This window comes from Neofelis nebulosa, chromosome 2, assembly GCF_028018385.1.
Source record: "Neofelis nebulosa isolate mNeoNeb1 chromosome 2, mNeoNeb1.pri, whole genome shotgun sequence".
NCBI classification, from domain to species: domain Eukaryota; kingdom Metazoa; phylum Chordata; class Mammalia; order Carnivora; family Felidae; genus Neofelis; species Neofelis nebulosa.
In genome coordinates this window covers 57,828,781-57,851,270 of record NC_080783.1, presented here as the reverse complement: position 1 = coordinate 57,851,270, position 22,490 = coordinate 57,828,781, and the positions used below count along the sequence as shown (strand labels likewise).

Genomic DNA, 22,490 nt, shown 5'->3' with positions numbered 1-22,490 from the left:
TTGGCCCCCTTTTGCCCTATTTGAATAGTACTGTGTCTCCTTCACGTTCCATTCTTAATGAGGTTATTTACCTCGCATCCCCAATGAGATTGTACCTCATATAATAAATTCTCTTCTCTGAGATATGTCTGAGAGGGCAGCCTATTCAACTGTTAAAAGGATTAACCTTTTAACTGAGAGTGGTCTTGAGGCTGGACACAACTTTCATGCTGAGCTTTCAATTACTTAAAGATGTCGCCATAGCATACAGAGGTGCTTACATTTACATATACCATATACCGGTAGATCGGCCTTCAAAATCGTCGCTCACTAACTTTGCAAAAAGGCTAGTAAAGGAAACTCGTTTGTTACTACATGTGTATTGCTCTTGCTTATGTGTGTTAATGAAATACCTGTGTGCTATAATAAAGCAAACTGGATAGCAAAGAATGTCATTTCTTTTTTTTTTTTTTAATTTTTTTTAAGTTTATTTGTTTATTTTGAGAGAGAGACAAAGAGAGTGAGTGGGGGAGGGGCAGAGAGAATCCCAAGCAGGCTCCATGCTCTCAGCGTGGGGCTTGAACTCATGAACCGTGAGATCATGACCGCAGCGGAAACCAAGAGTCAGACGCTCAACCAACTGAGCCACCCAGGCACCCCCAAGAATGTCATTTCTAATGCATTGGTATTGCTATCAGTTATGCGTGCTAATGAAATTCATGGATGTACAATCCATATGGGCTCGTAAAATTTCCTTTTAGCCAATGCTTTTTCTTTTCTCCCCACCCAGCTTTTTACCGTAAGTGATAACATTGACCACCTCAATCGTACCTTCACATATTGTCATTCCAGGTGGGAAACAATACAGCAATGGCCAAAAGTCTACAAACAAAATAGGGACAAGGAAAAAGCAAATGGCTTGCATAATCCACCTTTGGACAATAAGTTTGGCTTTACCTCATCAATGGGGTGGTGGTAGATGTGAGGGGGCAAGTGGTTGGTGGTGAAGTTTAGGAAAAATATGAAAAAAAAAATTAAGGTACTTATTTGGGCTTATATACATCATTGCACTTAAAGGTAATATCAAAACGAATTTTCATAAACCTTTTCTCCTCCGAAATCCTTTTGTGTTATGGCGCATCTCACTCTGATATTCCCATGAATATCAGTTCATGGTTTGCTTGATTACGTGTTGTACTAACCTAGAAAGGATCTGTTGACACAGATATCCAAGGCACTAGGAGAGCAGCTCTCTTAAGTCCAAATAATTTGGTCTCTATTCTCAGGAAAGGAGTAATTGAAAGGAGAATCTCCTCTTGGACATAAGCCATGTTGTCCATCTCCCCCACAAAAGTCCCTGGAAAATCTAGCCTATTTATTAATGTTCTGGGGCTCATGGATTATTTCTAGAGAATTCAAGTATTTACTGACAATCTACCAACTGTTGTGTCGTAAGAACGGCGGGGAACAAAATATTCAGAGATTGCCGGCAACATGAGTTACTTTCTACTGGAGGAAGGGGTACAATAAACAAAGACACAAAATATGCAGCGTTAGATGGTGATAACATTGCTATTGAACATTACCGTTAGTAGAGAAGTTTTACACAATTTTAGTGGACCGGGGAAAAGGGGGAAAGGAAAATGGGGGGGGAGGGATTTGAAGGAGGGTGTTGTCACGTCAGGGAAGACAAGTCAGTGTTTCAGTAAAAACCTGGGGGTGGTGGGTGCAGCTGAGCAAATATGTTTAGGCAGAGGGACCATTAAGAGAAAAGGCCATGAGGCAGGGGTATAGCTGGCATGTTGGAGGAATGCAAAGGAAGCCAGCGGGGCCAAAGAGAGATTGGACAATAGGAACAGAAAGCATCAAGCAGGGGTTGAGGGTGAATGGTATAGGACTTTGTAGACCACTGCAACGATTTGGGCTTTTACTCTAAATAAGATGGGGAACTATGGATCTCAACCATGAACCTCAGTGCCTACCAAGAGATGACTAGACGAAGAAGATGTGATGTGGTATTATGTATACACAATGGAATGTTAGCCAGCAATGAGCAACAAGGATATCCTGCCATTTGCAACAACCTGGATGAAGCTTGAGGGCATTATGCTAAGTGAAATTTCAGAGAAAGACAAATACTGTATTTACGGAATCTTAAAAAACAAACTACAGCGAGTAGAGGGGGGTTGAGGGAAAGGAGGAGATATTCGTCAAGAGGTACAAACTTTGGGTTCTAAGATTAACAAGTTTGGGATCTAATATACAGCATGGTGATTACACCAATCACCAATCAGCAGCCAGTAATACTGTACCATATACTTGAATGCTGCTAAGAGAGTAGATCTTAACATTCTCACCCCACACAAAAAAGAAATGGTAACGATGCGGCAGGATAGAGGTGGTGGCTAATATTATGGTGGTACTCATTTTACAATTTATAAACGTATCAAATGAACACGTTGTCTACTTTAATCTTACACAACAGTTATATGTCTATTATGTCTTAATAAACCTGGGGCGGGGCGGGCAGGACACAAATGAAACAACAATGAGAACCAAAAAAAGATGGGTAATATCGGAAGGATTTTGAGCAGGCTTGCTCTCGCTGCTGCTGGGAATGGATTGGGAGGAAACCAGAAGAGTGCCTGCTGCCTGCTAACCCAGAAGAGAGACGAGAAGGGCTGAGAGCTGAGGGCAGGGCCCCTGTCTGGACAGCACAGAACATGAATGAGACTAGAGGCTGCCTCCAGGGACAGCCAGTATCTAGGTTACAGATGAATGTATTTACCAATTCCAGTTCATAGCATTTATGTATTATTATGATTTCATAAAATCAGCCCATCAGAAAGAACACAAATTAGTTGCCTCTGGTATTAACACTGGTTGTAAAATAGACTGATGTATGCATCCTTTAAAGTTTCTACACACTCATGTTAAAAATTGAGACAAATGTTTGAAGAGTCACAGAAGGACCCTTGTGGAATCTTGGGGTTCTGTGGAACACAGCATGAAAACTAGAACTCCCTGGGCTGCTGGGAAAGATGCCATGCACTGGGAAGACCGATGGTCCCAGCTGTCAGGAGAGGTAGACTGTGAAGTGCTTAAAGGCAATAGGATGACCCACTTCCCCATCACTCTCTTTGGAGGGCCTGGGGCTCATAACCCTGAACTATTTCCTTACCTGCCTTACCAAACAACTGGCAATAATGCTTGACAGCAAAATGTGTTAGTAGAAGCTTGTAGAAGGCATGCTCTTTGTGAATAGACCCGTCACAACATGTGAGTTACAAATAATAAACAAGAGTCATGAAAACTCCATGGAAAAGCTATCGAAGACCAAGGTAAAGGTTAATACCCTAAATCCAATAGCAGGGCATTCAAAGTATGGAGGTGCTGATGCTAGGCGAGCACAGGGTGACTGCACAGGAAGGATGTCAGAGGAAGGGGAGAGGGTCCAGACAAGGCAGCCAACTAGGGTGGGGCCCTTTCTAGGGCCAGCGCCTCTAACCAAAGGTTAAGTGGAGAAAGGCAGCTGGTCGTCGATGCCTGAACCTCCAGGTAAATCCCAAGGGAATGGGACCTGTGGATAGCAAGTAGTCCAGACCCTTCCCTCTCTGACTTCCGTAGAAGACATGGAGGTACAAGGGAATCCAAAATTAAGGCTTCTTCTGCCCATTCAGGAGTCCCAAATTTCAAAGATAAGCATCTGTATCGGGGGGCACGATGTTTTGCTAAGAAACAATTTAACAAACATGCATGGAGCACATACTGTTTGCCAAGCACTGTTCTAAGTGGACAGTTGAAGGTACCTAAGAGAACAATTAATCTCTCGGCGAATGTGAAGTCCAGGAAGAAGTCTGCATCCTTTGTATAAACCAAACCAGCATTTGACAGATTGAAACACAGACAGAAAAACGTTTTGGTAGACAAAAAAAAAAAAAAAAAAAAAAAAAATTAGAGTGCTCTCAGTAACAATCTCACTGGAAAGACAATTTTTTAAGCAACACAGTATCAAAGAATTTAGATGTTGATTTTAAAGTTCACTTAGTACCAAGAATAGGAATGTAATTTATATACAGAGCAACTTAGAATCATTTCTGTTGTCACAAATCAACTCAATTCTGCATGGCATCACAGAAGAGACATAGTCAATGACGAAAGCAGAAAGCATGCACACTACCCCTTATAAAGGGGAGGAGAAGCCAGCAAGCACTATAATATTCTTTTCCAGCTTTTAAAATAATAGTGACACCTCCAAAAGTGTTTTGCAAAATCAGGACCACCTAAGGAGTGGCCGTCTTCCTTAAAGGGATACTTGAAGGGGCGCCTGGGTGGTTCAGTCGGTTGAGCGTCCGACTTTGGCTCAGGTCATGACCTCACAGCTCGTGGGTTCCAGCCCCACACTGGGCGCTGTGCTGACAGCTCAGAGCCTGGAGCCTGCCTCAACTTCCGTGTCTCCTTCTCTGCCCCTCCCCAGCTCATGCTCTCGCTCTCTCTCTCTGTCTCAAATATAAATAAATTTTTAAAAAGGGATACTTGAAGATATTCTTCAGAATATTAGACAAAATTACGGAACATTTTTACAGATATTTCCATCACTTTAAAGCATATAAGGTAAAGGAAGTGTGGATGTTAAAAAGCCAACTTTAACCAATAGATGAGATGGGAATTAGTGTGATACAATGAAACACATATCACATATAGATAAACCTGGCTTCAAAGGCTGCCTTTGCCACTTGCTAAGTGCATGACCTTAGGTGAATTACTCACATGCTTTGAATTTCTGCTTGCTTATCTATAGGACGGAGATGAAAATTATCTATTTTGAAGAATCCTTTTAAGGATCAAATGACACTGTGTATATAAGATGCCTCATAGCAGCTCGGGTGTAGATTAAGCATTTGGTCAATTACAGTTCTTAAGTAGGAATCTGCGACATCAGAGTGGGTTCCAGGTACACCGCTATACAGAAACAGACACGTACAGTAAGTGCCCACAAAGTAGATGTTTCTCCAAAATCTTACATATAGCGTTAATTTACCTATCTCATCTTCTAAATCATGAAATCCATTCTTATCCCTACCACAGACTACCAGAAATTCTCAATTGGGGATGCTATAATCAAATTTTGCTATAAATGCTATCACAAGGTAATTGTAGACCAAACTCTACTAGGATGGCTTACTGTATACTGCATTATGATTATTTCTTAATGTTTATCAGAACCCAGATTTAGGAAAGTGTTTGAACATCCAAAAAAGTCTGGATAGTTGTGAGATTTCCAAAGAAGTATTTTAAGGGAAGATCAAAGATTACGGTGCCACGTTGAATATAACAAAGCAACTACTTATTAGAAGACAAAACCTTTGACTCATTCCTCTTAACTAAAGGAGTTAATAAGCTGTGTATGTCTATATATGTGAGCATAAAGGTGTGTAGAGAAAATATGTTAATGAAGGGGGGGGGCTTTCATACCACTCTACAAGCTGAGAGCGCTTCATTTAAGCTGTTGGTTCTAAAAAAGAAAATGATCCAAGCTTCTCAGATTCCTTCCTCATTTTTAAGTCTGTATCATTCATAAAGCATTCATCTTTCTCCTTTATTCCAAGGTTACCAAGGTCTCTATAAAAATATAGATACTGCTCAGATAAACTCATTCTTTTCTCATCCTTCTGAAGTTAAACTAAAATCAACTCTTTCCCATGACGTTGCCCATGTGAAAATATTCTGAATTTGGGAATAACTGAATTGTCAACTTAAATTTAAAAATCTTTCTGTAACACAGTGATTTGTTGTAGATCATTATTCCAGATTTTTAAAATTTTTTTTACTTGAAAAATTAGAATTGGTGAAAGTAATACACATTCTTGGTATTCAATTTGGAAAATACAGGAAAAAGAAGGTAAAGAAAAAAAAAAGTAAGCCATATACTACAACCCAAACATAGTTAAAATGTGTTGTATTTCTTTCCAGTCTCTCTCTCTCTCTCTCTCTCTCTCTCTCTCTATATATATATATATATATATATATATATATATATATATCCTTGCTTACAAGACCAGACTATAAGACTGTGCAAATGTATACCCACTTTTCTCTCAATATTAAATCATGAACATTTTCTTACATTATTAAAAAGACTTCAAAAATAATTTAAACGCATTAAACACTCTCCCATTCTGGAACATTTTGATCACCTATTTTTCCACTATCAAAAATAATTCTGTGATGAACCTCATTTTACAATGCAGTATGTTTAGATCCACAAAGCAAATGTACAAACTTAAACTCTATGAAGGAGAAATGCAAGAGGAGATATTACAGGGAGGAGTAAGACCAGGCACCCAAGCCCTCAGTCTGTGTTTGCCTGAGTACAAGGGGAAAAACTTATTATCCCTTAACAGCTGCTCTGTGGCCTGTAAAAAGTTGAGGGTGCAAGCCTCTTCTCAAGTATCAGATGTCCATAGCTTGAGGTGTTTCGGAATGGACAGTAATTGACTCACAAGTCTGACAACAGCCCATGTGCAGGAAGCTGCAAGAGGCAAGTGGGACCCCACACAGTGCACCTCACTCTGTTTGGTTTAAGAATACAACTGTGTACAGGGGCATGCGGGTGGCTCAGTTGGTTAAGCGTCTGACTTTGGTTCAGGTCATGATCTCACGGTTCATGGGTTCGAGCTCCTCATCCAGCTCTGTGCTGAAGCCGGGCTCTGTGCTGACAGCCCAGAGCCTGGAGCCTGCTTCAGATTCTGTGTCCCCCTCTCTCTCTGACCCTTCCCATCGCACTCTGTGTGTGTGTGTGTGTGTGTGTGTGTGTGTATGTGTGTGTGCCTCAAAAGTAAACAAACATTGAAAAAATACAACTGTGTACATATCAATCTGTAAAACATACAAGCTAAAAGGACTAAAGACTAAAAGGAAACCTAAGGAAGAAAAACAGTGGGTTACAACAATAGAATGTAGTAAAGAGCTTTTTAAATTTCTCTCTTACCATTGTGCTTTACATTTCTTACACTAAAAACCGAGAGAAAAAAATAAGCAGGCATCGGTGGAAAAAAAACAACAACCCTAACTTCATGACAGTATTGCATGGGTAGGAGATTCGGGGGTGCAGGGACAATTAAAGAACAATCTAGGGGGTGGAACTATAATATTTATAATATCAAAATCCAGTAAGATACCTGTGATCCCTTATAATACCGCATCTCATTTTCAAAATTCAACTTTGCTAGCTTGGCAAATTTTAAGCAATTTGCATGTCTAAAAGAGACCATCGATAAAGCTATTAGCAGTTGGAAAGCATATAGATATAAGACCTATACCCTGAACTAGAGTTCCATTTTTATATTAATTTTGCCACCAGCGTGGCATTGCTGCTTTGCACCTGGCATACAGCTTCTGGCCACAGGGATCATTTAAAGGATTCTTTAATGCCCAGAGAAAGGTACTTGAGATTCAATTGATTTTTTTACATCATTAATCCAAATATTACAGTAACGTTAAGTAATATCTTTGATGGCTGTTCCCCTAGAAGAGAGCCGCAGCCTGCCTGCTCTATTGACTCATGGTCCAACTTTGAAAATGACATAAGGGCTATGTATTCTCTCCCTGGTAAGATGTGCATGCACATACACAAAATCGTGTAGGAAATTTCTGGAGGTCCTTGGACCCTGTTAACCACCTCTGAACCAGGAAAAAAAAAAGTATAGAGAAATAGTGAACTGGCTAATTGAGAAGCGTAGGCGGAGGCAGAAGAAGGGTAGGAAGTAGAAAAAGAGGGTTTCTGTTCTGGGCCACACTTGGCCTAGAATTTCCTATTCTCTACTTTTCACAGCAGCTCTGTGCACTACATATTATTTTTTGATAGCCACAGAAACTAAGGTTCAGAGAGGTTATGTAACATCTCCAAGGTCAGACTGCGGGAAAGTGGCAGAATCAAAATGTGAACCCGGTCTCCTGCCTTTTTTTAAGTCCAGCATACATTTCACTTAGCACTCACTAAGTCAGCTTACTGCTTGCCCATCTTGGGACTTCTCGAGAGAGAACTGAGCTATTAGCCTAAACTCATCCGCTAGACTGGGAACTCCCTGAGAGCAGGGGCCATGCGTCATTCATTTTCCATCTCCTGCGCCTGGCACGTAGAAGGCACTCATTAAAGGAGAAATGAATGTATAAATGATCACACTGGAGCGACAATCCCATAGAGAACGGCAGACACTCTCTACAGCTGTGTGTTGCTGCAACATAAAGGTCCCTGTCATCACTAAATACTCCTTTAGATGACCACTGGGAACAGACTTTAATACATTTGAAAACACATGTGGTAAAACGCTTTTGTAAAGAAACAGCATTTAATCCTTTTGAAAAATAACCTACTCATAAAACACAAAACAGCTTTATAACAATCTGCCTAAAATCATCAGGTTAGCAATTAACATCCTCTGGTAGCGAACTACTGCATCATATAAACACCAAACTCATGTGGAAAATAAGTGCATAAATTAGGACTATTTCTAAAGGTACTTAATTCTACAAAATTCATAATAAAAACTCCAATGCGTTTTGTTTTGCTTTTGCAAAAATGGCTCTAAAGATGAAAACTAAAGCACCATTTCAATGTACTAAAGGTAATTGCAGCATTTACTGCTCATGTCATGTTGATGTATGACTATGTATCAAAGGTCATCCTTCTGTACTCATACATTATCAAATTTGAAAGCACGTATTTGATTCTGACCAACCTTTAAACTGCCCACAATGCGTGTGAAAAATAGATGGAGTTCTACCTCGGGTTTTTTGTTTTTTTTTTTTAAATGAACCCATGTTTCGGAAGCAGAAGGGTCAAGAAGCCAGTGGCAAGGTTAGATGTCAGCACTATGAATCCCACACTGTCTTAGCTTATCAATGAGGTCTAGTACAATGATCACAAGCTAAAATTGCTGTACTAATGAAGACAAAGGTCTAAAAAATTAGATGGTACAGGCCCTCTGACGGAGGGCAGTACCTTGTGGGCGATAATGCAGAAATAAGGACATAAATCACTCTTTAGAGACAATAAAACCTATAATGAACAAAGTGAATTGTTTACATGTCTATTGGAGGCCCTGTTAAAAACAGAAGTGGCGACTGCCATACCTCTTGTTACTCATCTAGAACACAGCAGCCCTAAATTCAGCTTCTTTATTAAGACAAATCATCTGCTCCCCACTTCTCCTCTTCCAACTCCTAATACATAGCACAACTGTCCCCACAGACAGTTTAGTAGTCTTGTGCCATCCTACCCTGAAAGGAGTGCTGGATATTCACGCTTGCGTTGAACTATTGCTTACAACCATTTGCTGGGTGGATAAGTCACTCATACCCAAATCTACTAAAACCTGATGCTCTCCCCTTTGGTGGTTGGGGTGTGTGTGGAAGGGTAGGGAGAGGTGGAGAGCAGCAGGAAAGAGAAAATCCCCACACTTTAGTAATGATTGTGTTTGTCTTTCAATACATAAAATACTATTTAATTTCATCAAGCCCAACTACAGGAGATTGCCTACTGAAAAGAAGAAAGATCATACAAACCCACAGAGTCCAAGGTCTTCAAAAACTAAAAGAAAAAAAAAAAGTGCTGAAAAGAATCCACAACATCCACCCAAAACATGTTTCAAGCATATCAATTTTATTTCAGCCTGTACTCAGTTTATAAAACTCACAGCATCCTATTCTAAAACTTCGTGTATTATTTGGTTGTGTGAACAGTCATAATCAAGAATACAAGTTCATTCCAAACTTTGAGTCCTTTTGGTTCCTAGGAAAAAATATTTTTTAAAAAGCAAGCCACTATAATTTAATAAAATGTGTCAACTCTTGAAAGGTAGGCAAAGGCTTTAGAATTCTTGCTAGAGACAATAAGGCACAAATAGCCTATTTCATTTTTAGAAAAATAAATAACTTAGCCGACTATAATTCACAAAATATGTCATATGAGTGCAAGTTGTAATTAATACTTGCCATGTGCAGTATACAATACCTTTTAATGTTTTTTTTGAGGCAAGCACTCAGCTTTAAGGTCTCAATTCCAATGACCTATATAATGAAAGAGGAAATATTCCTAAATTGTATTTTGTGAGTGTGTCTATCCAGACTCCACCAGATACGGTATCAAAAAAGCACCTACTTAATCCAGAAAGGTCCTAAATTAACATCAGTCATAACATTAAATGGGTCAGAAATGAGATAATAAAAATAAACAGAAAAACCAAAAAAATACCCCATTTGAAGTTAAATATGAGATCATAGGGTGGGGAACGTAGAGATCATCGAGAATGGGGGTTAAACCACGTTATTTTATATACAATTTAGAAACCTTGCCCAAACATTGGATTCACGTGAATTAGGGAACAGCTTCCACACTGTAATCCCACCAACTAGCACACTGGTTATCTCCAGTTCGGTTCATTCAGTTACTGAGCATCTATGTTGGGCACTAAGAATATAAAAACAAACGAACCCTCCCCACGCTCAGTGTGCTCACAGTTTCCATATCCTCAAATCTTGAGCTAGTGCTTCTCACTTTCTAGCCACAATTACTTTATTTATAGGGGTTTCAAAATAGAAGGAGCACACCAGCCACTGGGGCTGACCCAGTCAGGTCTCTCACTTATTTATATGAATCGACTCTCTAAACATACATGGAGCAGGCACCACGCCAGGTTTTAGTTTTGTTTCGTGTTGTGTTGTTTGAGGAGAGCGCGAGTGAGAAAACGCAAATCAGGGGGACACAGCCTGTCCTCAGCGTTCACAATCAAATGAGGGAGGCAGACAGTATAACAAGAGGTCAGGAGACTGTAAGTTACATATGAATGTATAAGGTACAATGAGAACAAAAAGTAACTGCTTAGGAAAGCTGAGGAAGAGGTCACTCAGAAGATTATAAACCGGGGGCTAAAAGAAGTGAGAGTTTAACAAGAATAGCATCATGTAAGCTCAGTGCAGAGCATCTCTCAGAAGCACCAAACACTCATCTGTGGTCAGAGCATAAGGGAGAGCAGTGGGAGAGAAGCTGGACTAGGGTATCCTTCCAGGCCGCCTAAGGAGTCAGCCGTATACAAAGGAACCTTAGAATAGTTTTTTAAACTTGTGTTTTAGAAAGCTCCTACGGCAATATGGATGGATGAATCAAAAACAAAAATAAAAACAAAAACAAAAAAGACAAAGGAGACTATTGAATTCACCTAAATTGTGAGGATCAAATTATCTGGCCCTCTCCCTACTCAATAATTCAAAGTTGAGATTTACAGAATTGCCCACACTATAAAATCTGCACGAAGACTACAGCAGTTATTTCCTACTCTGTGTGTGTGTGTGTGTGTGTGCACTTGCACGCACCTGGGTGTGCATACGACCCATTCAACAGCTAACTTATCGTGTCTTTTACATGCCAGCCACTAGGAATATATTGACAAGTAAAAACAGATATGGGCCTGCCTTCAAGGAGTTCACAGTCTGGCGTAGGAGACAATGTTATGAAGGAATTTCAAGGGGAGGCTGTGTGAGTAGAGAGACAAGTGTTCAGCTGAGAAGACTGCCCTGAAGAAGCAATACTTGAATCATCACAAAAATATGAGAAATCCAAAAGAACAGTAATCTATTCTTTCACCCAGCAAAAGAGAAGCCTCACAGACAGCGACTAGGACAAGGACTTAAGGATCCTAGGTTCTGGGGCACCTGGGTGGTTCAGGTCATGATCTCACCGTTCATGGGTTCGAGCCCTGTGTCCGGCTCTACACTGACAGTGGACGGCCTGCTTGGGATTCTTTCCCCGTCCTCTCTCCCTACCCGTCCTCCCCCTCATACTTTTTCTTTCAAAATAAACTTTTAAAAAAGGGTTAAAAAAAAAATCCTAGGTTCTGATTCCATTTACAACATCCATAAACTAAGAGGTCTTGGGGAATTAATTTAATTCCTGCTTGATAAGATTTCACCTCCTCACATGGTTGTAAGAGATGTATGTGAAAGTATCTAGCACCCAGGGCCTGACCAGGAGCAGGTATTCAAAAAATGTTAAGTCCCCACTTTCTTCACCCTTCAAAATCAGACTAAGATAAAAATATTTATTTTCACAAAAATAAATTATTTTCCCTAGTTTTCCTAAATCAAATGCCAGGGATCTGGTAAAAGTCTTTGGCAGCTGAAAATTTGGCCTGTTCCCATATAATCCTGGAATAAGAACTTAAAAAAACTAATTTATGAAGGAGATTTTTGAGAATACATTTTAATCTTCTCAGAGCTCTTCCAACTTCTACCATTTTTGCTGCCAAAGAAAAAAGGAAGGTATAAATATTAAAAAAAAAAAAAAACCTAGAGAAAAATGAAGCAGAAAATCTAGGTTGTAAAAAACATCAAATAATATAGAATTATATAAGTGGATAGTGTTTTCTTCTCCTAAAGTCTACAAGTAGTATAAATTAAACCACATAGCAGGACCTCTGGACAAAGAATGGAAAATTAAGTGGAAGCTAAGTTTCACACAAAGGCAAACTAAAGGGCACTTGGGGGGGATACCTACTATCCAATAAATTCAACAATTTTTTTTTAATTTTTTTTAATGTTTATTTATTTTTGAGACAGAGAGAGACAGAGCGTGAACGGGGGAGGGTCAGAGAGAGGGAGACACAGAATCTGAAACAGGCTCCAGGCTCTGAGCTGTCAGCACAGAGCCCGACGCGGGGCTCGAACTCACGGACTGCGAGATCGCGAGATCGTGACCTGAGCTGAAGTCGGACACTTAACCGACTGAGCCACCCAGGTGCCCCACCCCAACAATTTTTAAAAAAACATTTTTAAATAGTATCAAAGTAGAAAATGTAGATTCACTTCTGAGGAGGAAAGAAATTAGGTTGAGACAAATTAATAGTTTATGGAGCAATAAAATTTAGTAAGGTTTTTATTCTTTTTAATTTTTACTCTTATGTTTGTATTCTAATAAACGTACTCTGCTCTGTTTATAAATTTTTCTAAATTCAGAGCCTGAATACATTTACTTATCAGCTAGGTGGAGTTAATAAATTTAGATCTTCAATAAGTTTGAAACAGGAGTGCTTGGGTAGCTCAATCGGTTGAGAGCTTGAGTGTCTGACTCTTGATTTTGGCTCAGGTCATGATCTCACAGTCGTGAGGCTGAGCCCTGTGTCAGGCTCCAAGCTCACCATGCTGAGCATGGGGCCTGCTTGGGATTCTCTCTGCCCCTCCCCCGTTCACTCGCACATACCCACGCACTCTGTCTCTCAAAATAAACAAACATAAAAAAAAAAAAAAAAAAAACACCACTTTGAAACAAGTCAAATTACAAACTAAGATTTAGCAGATCATCAATTCATGATCATCTTTATATATATTAATAGTTATTTTGGAGTCCATAAACTATATCTAAATCTCTACAATTTTTACAATGAATTGAAGTTATACCATATAATAACTTACCACATTATTTTCTTCTGATTTTCTAAAGCAGCTCTGTTCTCCATGATTGTTTCAAAATAGCCAGTCACAATTCTGTAAATTACCCCCATTCTTTGACCCTTTGACTGATTTGCACACGATCTAACAGGTAGTATTATAATTTTGCAAAGTAATATTAGAAAAAAATAAGAAAACAGGTTACATTTTTAAAGTAATCTTAAACTCTAACACTATTATTGATTGGCAGTGTAAAATGGATGGTTCAGTATAAAGTATCCTGCATTAAGAGCTGAGATCTGAGTTCCAGCTTGGTTTAGATGCTAGCTACTCCTGTGACATTAAATCATTTAGCTTTTCTGACACACTCAGCACATAATACTTAATGACAATCATTATATAATTAGAATATCTCTCCCTTTCTCTCTGTCTCACACACAAAAACACATATACACTCAAAGTTGTAACTCTCCTGACTCAGTCGTGTTCTCCATAACATTGTGTATCTAATGCATAAAATGCAAAAGACAAATTTCAGCAATAAAAGGCATAGGTTAACAACTAGCAAAATTTCCAAATGTGGGTTCTATTAGTATTTTGATGCAATTTGGCAACTATTTATTGAGTGTCCCCATGTCTGTGTGAGTGGGAGGATATCCCAAGCACGGGAAGAGGAAGCTAGGGGATTATAAAAAAAACTTTGCATATGCAAACCACAGAAAACATTAGGACAGCTACATTAAAAGTGGGACAGGGAGGGGAGCGGGGAGACCGGAGAACAATGGCAATAGTTGTGTTCTAGAAACAAAATTACACAGGCTCTGTTGGCCCGATCAGTAAGTTTGAACCTCATCCCAAGAACAAGGAGGAATCACTGAACAGTTTAAGCAATGGCAGCAGGATTCCTTTTCCAATTCTGAAAATTCATTCGGGCTACAGTGCACATCATAAATAGCAAGTGGGCAAGACTGAAGATAGAAACCAGTGAAGAGACAGTTTGGAGATAATGGAAGCCTGAATTAGAAGGCAGCACAACAGTAATTAAGAGCAAGACTTCTGAAGTAATTTGCCTACATTCAAATCCCAGATTTTCCATTGCCCAAGTTGCTTACTCTCTCTTACAGCTCAGGTTTCTCATCTATAATCCAGAAATAAAAATCCTCACAGGGTTATGCCAAAGAACAAATAAAATAAGATACATACAACAGTTAGCATGTTGCCTGGCACAGAGTAAGAATGCAAATGTTTTATTATCATTTATTGACGTAATGTTAATGGGATGGAAAAATGAGAAAATAACTCGAAGATGTTTTGGAGACAGAAACTGACAGTGAAGATATAAGAAAAAGGGGGAAAGGGTTGAATGGGCACTGTAGTTCAAACACATAATGTTTGAAAGTTTTGAAGGTCTGAAGGAGAAAATGGTGTTCGTTTTTTGATATACTGATTGTAAGAGACATTAAGAAGGCAGGTGAATATATCTCTCTGAAGTGAAGCAAACAGATCAAGGCTGGAGATTTGAGAATCAGAGAGACAGGTGTTAATTAAATCCATGGGGTCGATGAGATCCTCCAGGGACAGAATATGCAGAGTGAAAAAATGCTGGCACTAGGTAGAAGCTATGGAACACCAGTATTTAATGGGCGCACAGGGAAAGAGAAAGGACGCTGAGAGAAAGGGGCCAGGGTGTGAGAGGTCAAAAGCCAAAAGAAAAAAAGAAAGTGTTTCAAACCAAGGGGAATGCTCAGCAATGTCAATACTGTCAAACAGTGAAATAAGTTAAGGACCGAGAGTTTTCACTGGATTTAGCAACAAGTTATTCATTCACATAATGAATATGTGTCAAACACTGTGTTAGACCTGGAGATACAGCCGTGCGTAAGACAAAAAAAGAGCCTTGCACACACAGATTTTATGTTTGCGAAGGCAGACAGTAAACTGGTAAACAAATAAAATACTGGAAGTGTCCAATAGTAGAGATTAAGTGATATGACAGAGAGCAACAGGCAGAGGCCAGCTTTAGACCAGGAATGTAAGAGCGTACCTCTCCGAGAAGAGACCATTTAAGCGGAGACCTAATGCAGGAACAGGCTTAGCATGGTCACAGAATTGGAAGGGCCCGTGAAGCTGTAGCAAATGGTGGAAGAGGCATGGAGGGGTAGCAGCCAGACCACGTCTGTAGATCATGCTGAGGACACAGTGAGAAGAGTTTAGAAAATATCTGTTGAGCATTTCTTAGTAGGGAAGCTCACTCTAGCTAATGGCACTCAATAGTTTGTTTTTCCTAGCCTCAATAGTAGTTTCTTATAGTAGTCTTAAGAATCGGAACATTTTACCACTCTCGCAAACAATTAACTACTTATTACAATATCAGAATAGCCTTTTCTGTTTTCAAGCGTACTATACAATCACTATACAATGGGTAAGCATGTTACCCATTGCATTAATTTTACTAATCCCCTTTTAACCTTCTTCCACATTTCTTGCAAAGTTATTTCTCATAATATTTGCTTGATTCTATCATTAAGTTATATTTCTCTGAAATACTCCTCATTTTCAAGCAATGTATATCAGAATTTGAATGTTTTAAAACAAGACGACTCAACAAGATGTTACTAAAATATTTATGAGCCCATAACGTACAAAATCTGATGGATTCACTCCCCCCACCCCAAAAAATTACATTCAGAGATGAGATATTCCACAGCTTCAGGTTCCTATTTCCTTAATCTATGTGTTTCTATACATGTATAAGATAGAGAAAAGCTGATGCAGAGAATACTGGCTTGATTCTGAGCAGCTGAATTCTATGTTCACATTATTTTTTCATTTCCTTATTTGCAAGAGGAAGAATTTATAGCCCTTCATATTTCACAAGGATATCAATAATATAAAATGCTACCATCTGCTTAATTATCTATGAATAATAGGCATATTATACAAATTATTTCTCACCTTCCCTATACTCCAACAAGTAGGTACCATACTTCCCATTTTACAGTTGAAAAACCAGTCTCAGGTTGAGTTACTTGCCCAAGACTGCAGAGCTGAAATTTAAAGCGTTTTGTAATCTCAAAAACTCTGGTCCCTGTGGCATAATGCCTCAGACTATTAACAGATTGGGTTCATTAAAATACCTATCATATATAAGATATTAAATCATAAATATGAATTTTTTAATAACAAATATTATTTTATTAAATTTTTAATAAACTACATACAATTTAGAAATATTTCCCATATGTACCATTCCTGTATATGCTTCCCTTTGGCATAACTTGATTTCAATTTTTTGAATAATGGAGAAGAAAGATAAAAGGAAAATAAGATCACCAACCACACTGTATGCAAGGTATGAGAATTACCATTCTGGGTCTAATTTTTTGCCAGTTAATACATATATTAAACCCAATGAACTACTAGTAACTACCTATTCTCACAATACTTATTTGTCTCTCAAAATAAAAAATTACAAATGGCTTAAGGTTTTCCCGAATCAGGAAACTCTAATCTCTGATTAGAACGTCTACATGTCACTATTTCTCTGAGTTTGCAAGGCAATTGGTCTGAACAGAAGCATCAAAATTTGCTCTCAGGAGAGTCTATGGATTAATTTTATTGTGAGCTCCCCTTACTAAGATTTTTCAGATAGCCAAGTCATCTACCAAGACACTGTCTGAAGAAGTCTAGATATTTAACAAAAAGAAACTGCTGCCAGATCATCTTTATTTTCCTTAACAATACACACACAAGAGCACAAAATTCACTTATAATATCACCATTATTTTACAAGTATAAATAATGCTCAGAATTCAAGTACAGTCAAGTGCAGAGATATTTCCTATATGTTAATATGTAAACATAAGCTAATTATATACATCATGTGCCTTTGGCCCAGCTGCAAAATAAGAAACATCAAAAAGAAACACTGCACTTGACTGTTCGGTTGCATTCTTACTGAGAATTCGTACCAATGCCTATATAGTTATTTGTAACTTTCATACCACTTAATGTAAATGCCTAAATAGACATTTTCCCCCCCTGGAAAATATCTAAAGAATTAAAATTTTATCCATTTTTGATAATGAATTATTTAAAATCTTAATTGGGTTTCATTCCTTAAAACGAACACTATTAGAACTTACTCATAACCAAAGTTCTTCCTATGTCAAAATGGGTATTATTTACAGGTCACACATAGAGAAAATAAGAATGCTATGTTTGTTTACTTTTAGAATGGAAGAAAACATCTAAACGCTGGCTATACAGTGTGGGTCTTTGTACATTCCAAAGGATCTTCCTTTAGTGATATCACTTGCCTTTAATTTAATACCCAGTAGCTACAATTCTGACATATTGAAATAGCTAAGTAATCTGAATTCAAATGATATCAAGCACATCCTTAGAGGGGAAAAAAAGAAAGCAGCACCTAAAAAGCAGTAACTGACATCAACAAGTCTACGAATGTCCAGTGGAAGGCACGTGGAAGCATTTACTACACTGCCATCAAAGATTCTCCACTGAGTTCAGGATTCGGAATAGAATCCACTCTGGGAACTGTTGATTTGGCTTCATTCACCGAGGTCTCCTCATTCTCGGTCTCTTGTCTCTCCTCTGGGTCCTCTGTGCCAGAAATTTTTTCAATCCCTTGGTTTGTCTGCTCTGTATCTGATATTTTCTGATCTGTCTGCTCTGTACTGTTATCAAGAACATCTTGTTCTTCTAAAGATTCTGAAAAGATAAAGAGTCAAGATTTTAGGCATACCCAAATGTTAACACTGCTATATAAGATAAACAAAAGATAAGCACACACATACATGAACTAAGAAACAGAAGAATGGTCTAACATTATCCTTAAAATCTTTTATTTTTTTTTTTTCAACGTTTTTTATTTATTTTTGGGACAGAGAGAGACAGAGCATGAACGGGGGAGGGGCAGAGAGAGAGGGAGACGCAGAATCGGAAACAGGCTCCAGGCTCCGAGCCATCAGCCCAGAGCCCGACGCGGGGCTCGAACTCACGGACCGCGAGATCGTGACCTGGCTGAAGTCGGACGCTTAACCGACTGCGCCACCCAGGCGCCCCAAAATCTTTTAAAATATGTACTTAACTCCTTGTAGCATACCCATATATGAGTTGGTATGAATGAAGGATGAAAAAAAACAATTTGGGGAAAACAAATGCATAAACACACTTTTACCCAAAGCCCTATATTTTCCTAAAATTTAGCAACTTTCACAATATTCAGGAAATTTCGTAAAGATGTATTTGAAAGTTAAATGTCCAAATAAAGCAAACTAAGTTCCAAGAGATTTATGTGCCATAAGAAAACAGTACAGCAAATGAGGCCAATGTATTAACTCCCAGATCATGTTTCCTGAAAGAACTATGTCCCTGGCACCCAGGCAACCCTGTAAACAATAAGTGTGTGTGTGTGTGTGTGTGTGTGTGTGTGTGTGTGTGTGTAGGCTGTGCTATTCCCCACACTGATTTGCATCTCTGCATCTCTATTATCCAAAGACTGAGGTGATCTGGATCTACCTTTTCCCATGAAAAGTCTCCCTTCAACCCTCTGCAAGACAAGTTCTCAGGATTTAAACCTCTGGGTCAGAATATGCTATATACCTAGAATATTAAGAGAAGGGAAGGGTCTTTGGCCCCTGTCGCCATAGTAGAAGCTAAGGGAGGGTCTTGGTTCCTACCTGAAAATTTACTCCCTTTAAACTCTCTTTTGAGTTTCATTAAACTCAAATCCCTAATAATAATTATTATTATTTTATTCAATAAAGTCCCTTTAATTCTTTAAAGTTTAAAAAAATTAAATGCCAGTGGGGAGGGGAAGATGTCAGAAGCAGAAAGCTTTGGGCCTCTTATTTTCCAAGCCAAAAATAAAAATCTAGCTTTTGTTTTTGTAATAGATAGTAACAAATATCCTTGCTAGGAGAAATATCGTTAAATCACATCAGCTAAACAAATAAGCAGATTTTATTATGCTCATACAAGATCCCTTACGATACACTACAAATGTTATTAATTCAAAAAATCAGAGGAAAAACCAGTTTACGTTAGTAAAAAGTTCAAGTTTAGTTCCTTTACAGTACAGGTCAGAGTCTTGCTAAATAAATAAAATTAGTTAATAGTTTTGCAAAGAAATTATGTGCTGTATGCACACAGAAATGTGGAGGTCTTACAAAGTCGTGGTTTACCATTATCAGTTTTAATAAATACAAATTGGGGCGCCTGGGTGGCGCAGTCGGTTAAGCGTCCGACTTCAGCCAGGTCACGATCTCGCGGTCCGTGAGTTCGAGCCCCGCGTCAGGCTCTGGGCTGATGGCTCGGAGCCTGGAGCCTGTTTCCGATTCTGTGTCTCCCTCTCTCTCTGCCCCTCTCCCGCCCGTTCATGCTCTGTCTCTCTCTGTCCCAAAAATAAATAAAAAACATTAAAAAAAAAAAAAAAATTAAAAAAAAATAAATACAAATTATCTATATTTCACATATATAGTAATTATGTAATTACATATATAGTAATTCACATAGTGTAATTATGTCTTTAAACATATCTTGGACTATAGTTTACAGAATTAGTTACAACCTCCTTCCCTCTTTCTTATATAGAACGAAAGGCCAAAATTCCACAGTTGGGAACATCCAAGTTAATGAGGTTTTACTGTATGAAAATTCACATGATCCCCAAAAGTAGTGAGTAATGTTCACAAATCCTATTTATGTCAAATGTCACAAAAATGCTATTCTCATCTTAAAAGGAACTGAAAATGGCATTGCTGTACCACTTGGAATCTTCTAAAACTCAAGGTAGAAAGGCAGATTGTTTGAGTTTTGTTATATGAATGTTCCAGTGCATAAAGGAAAAGCAGAAAGTACATATGAAACTCTCTAAACATGTACAGAGCATTTCTGCCACAAGGGCAAGCAAGTTCTTCAGTGGAAAACTTCAGGAGTTGCCAACCATTTGTAATTCTACCCTCTCAGAAATTATCCAGGGTAGAATTCTAAGACTCACGGTTTTCCACAACTCTCTGGCCATTGAGAGTTCTTACTTGCCAAGAACTTTACAATTTGTTATATTTTAGAAAGCCTTCTGGAAAAAAAAAAAAAAACACAAAACAAAACAATAAAGCCACACAAAATGAAAAGAAAAAGCTCAGAATCCGGGACTCACCAATAAATGTGTTTAAGTGAATAGAGGCCCATGTAATTTGTCACATTGTCTGACCAACTGCCTCAGTACTGAACTTAAACAGAAGTACTCAAGTTGATTGTTTATCATCTTAAAGCTTTGTCATGTAACTATTTTCAGAAGCAGACACATCATTGGTCAAATCCAATTTAATTAAAAAATTCTGGGGTCTTAAAGCAGATAACACAAAAAGAAGTACTACAATACTTAAATTTTTAAATGTCTATTAAGATGAATTCTAAGAAATACCATGGGCTATCATAATTAGAAAATGACATCGGGGTGCCTGGGTGGCTCAGTCAGTTAAGCAACCGACTTCAGCTCAGGTGATGATCTCGCAGTTTGTGAGTTCAAGCCCCGTGTCGGGCTCTGTGCTGACAACGCAGAGCCTGGAGCCTACTTCAGATTCTGTGTCTCCCACTCTCTCTACCCCTCCCCTGCTCACCCTCTGTGTCTCTCTGTCTCTCAAAAATAAATATTAAAGAAAAAAAAAATTTAATTAAAAAAAAAGAAAATGACATCATACACAAAGTTTGCTTGTCAATACTGTATCATATTGCAAAGAATACACAGAATACTAAAAATTGGTGAAATTATGGGTAGGGCTTGAAAATAATCAAAAAGCTATTAATGACTACTTCTCCTCTCCCAGGTTAATTTGCAGAAAAGTCATTTTAAGACTAGTAATACTACAGAAAAACCAGTATGTGTCATGATGCCTATATTGCAGACATAAGTCTAAATGACATAAATATTCGATTTTTAGGTGCCAATGCCATTTTGTGAAAAGTCATCCAAACAAGATTTAAGTGAATTAGGTGTACAAGATTAACAGAGAATTACGTGTTTAATAACTAAACCACAGGGCTTTATAATAAGATCATTAAATGTATTCTAAATTTACTTTATTTCTATGGGAGAATATCATTTGCCTATTCTAATAAAAACAGCAAATTTTTTCTGCAAAGTTGTAGTTTAAAATAGCTTGGTGGTAAAAAATACATTACAAAAGATGTCAACATCTGGGAAGAAAATACTAAAAAAGAAACCAGCCTGTGTGTTTACACTAAACAGGCCTCTTCTCCCCTGTGCAAAACCAACTTAACACCAAAATTAAAACAAAGTTACCTGAATGACCTATGTAAGAAAATTTTAAAAATCAGTTTCGGCAAGCATAATGTTAAGAAACCAACATATCACAATCATAAAACAAAAATGACCCATGGAATTTGTTCCTTCCCCCACTCCTATCCCCTGCTCCACTCTCACCTCAGTATCTTTGAGAGAGAAGCTTTCTCTACCAAATTGTAACAACTGGCTTCCAGTTGGTTTGGGCAAAGCCTCCACTCAGCTAGATAACTCAAACTCATAACACTGAGTATAACTGTATAACAAATACCACTGCCTCATCTATAAACCATGCACATGCAAAAACATGTAAGAACATCACCTTACTTTTAGGTTTTTATTCTAGCTCTTGAAAGAATAATTTTCTAAGAAAACTAAAGAATAGTCTAGCAAAACAAATTCATGTATTTCCTTTAGAAATATATAATTTCCACAGGGAAAAAAAACCCCACGATTCTATTTAGTTTATGCCTTTGAAAACCCTTCATATTTTAGTGGATTCATTTAGATTCTTACTTTTTATTCCTTTTATAATAACAAAAATTTGTTTTGCTAATGCATCAAACTTTTGCCTTGCCCACACATCAGTACCCACTATATGTGTAAAACTTACCCAAAGGAGAATTTGTTCAAATACAATGAACAGTTTGTCTTTGAACTAACTCATAGGTTTTAAGCAAAGCAGTTTTTACAAGATTTTTCTGCCTTCAGGAAAATGGTCAACTTATATTAAGGAACAAAG

The 22,490-nt window shown here is 38.2% G+C and overlaps 1 protein-coding gene across 4 annotated transcripts in view; it reads right to left on the bottom strand.

Annotated features, from left to right (window-relative positions):
- Positions 1–17,131: 17,131 nt before the first annotated feature.
- Positions 17,132–22,490, bottom strand: part of LNPK (lunapark, ER junction formation factor) — a 77,663-nt gene continuing 72,304 nt past the window's right edge. For 3 of the 4 annotated variants that reach the window (XM_058713365.1, XM_058713379.1, XM_058713357.1), the window contains one exon: positions 17,132–18,153. In XM_058713365.1, the coding sequence (XP_058569348.1) occupies positions 17,918–18,153 (236 nt within the window). In that variant the 3' untranslated portion in view covers positions 17,132–17,917. The remainder of the gene's footprint in view (positions 18,154–22,490) is intronic. The other variant, XM_058713373.1, reaches the window with a different exon arrangement.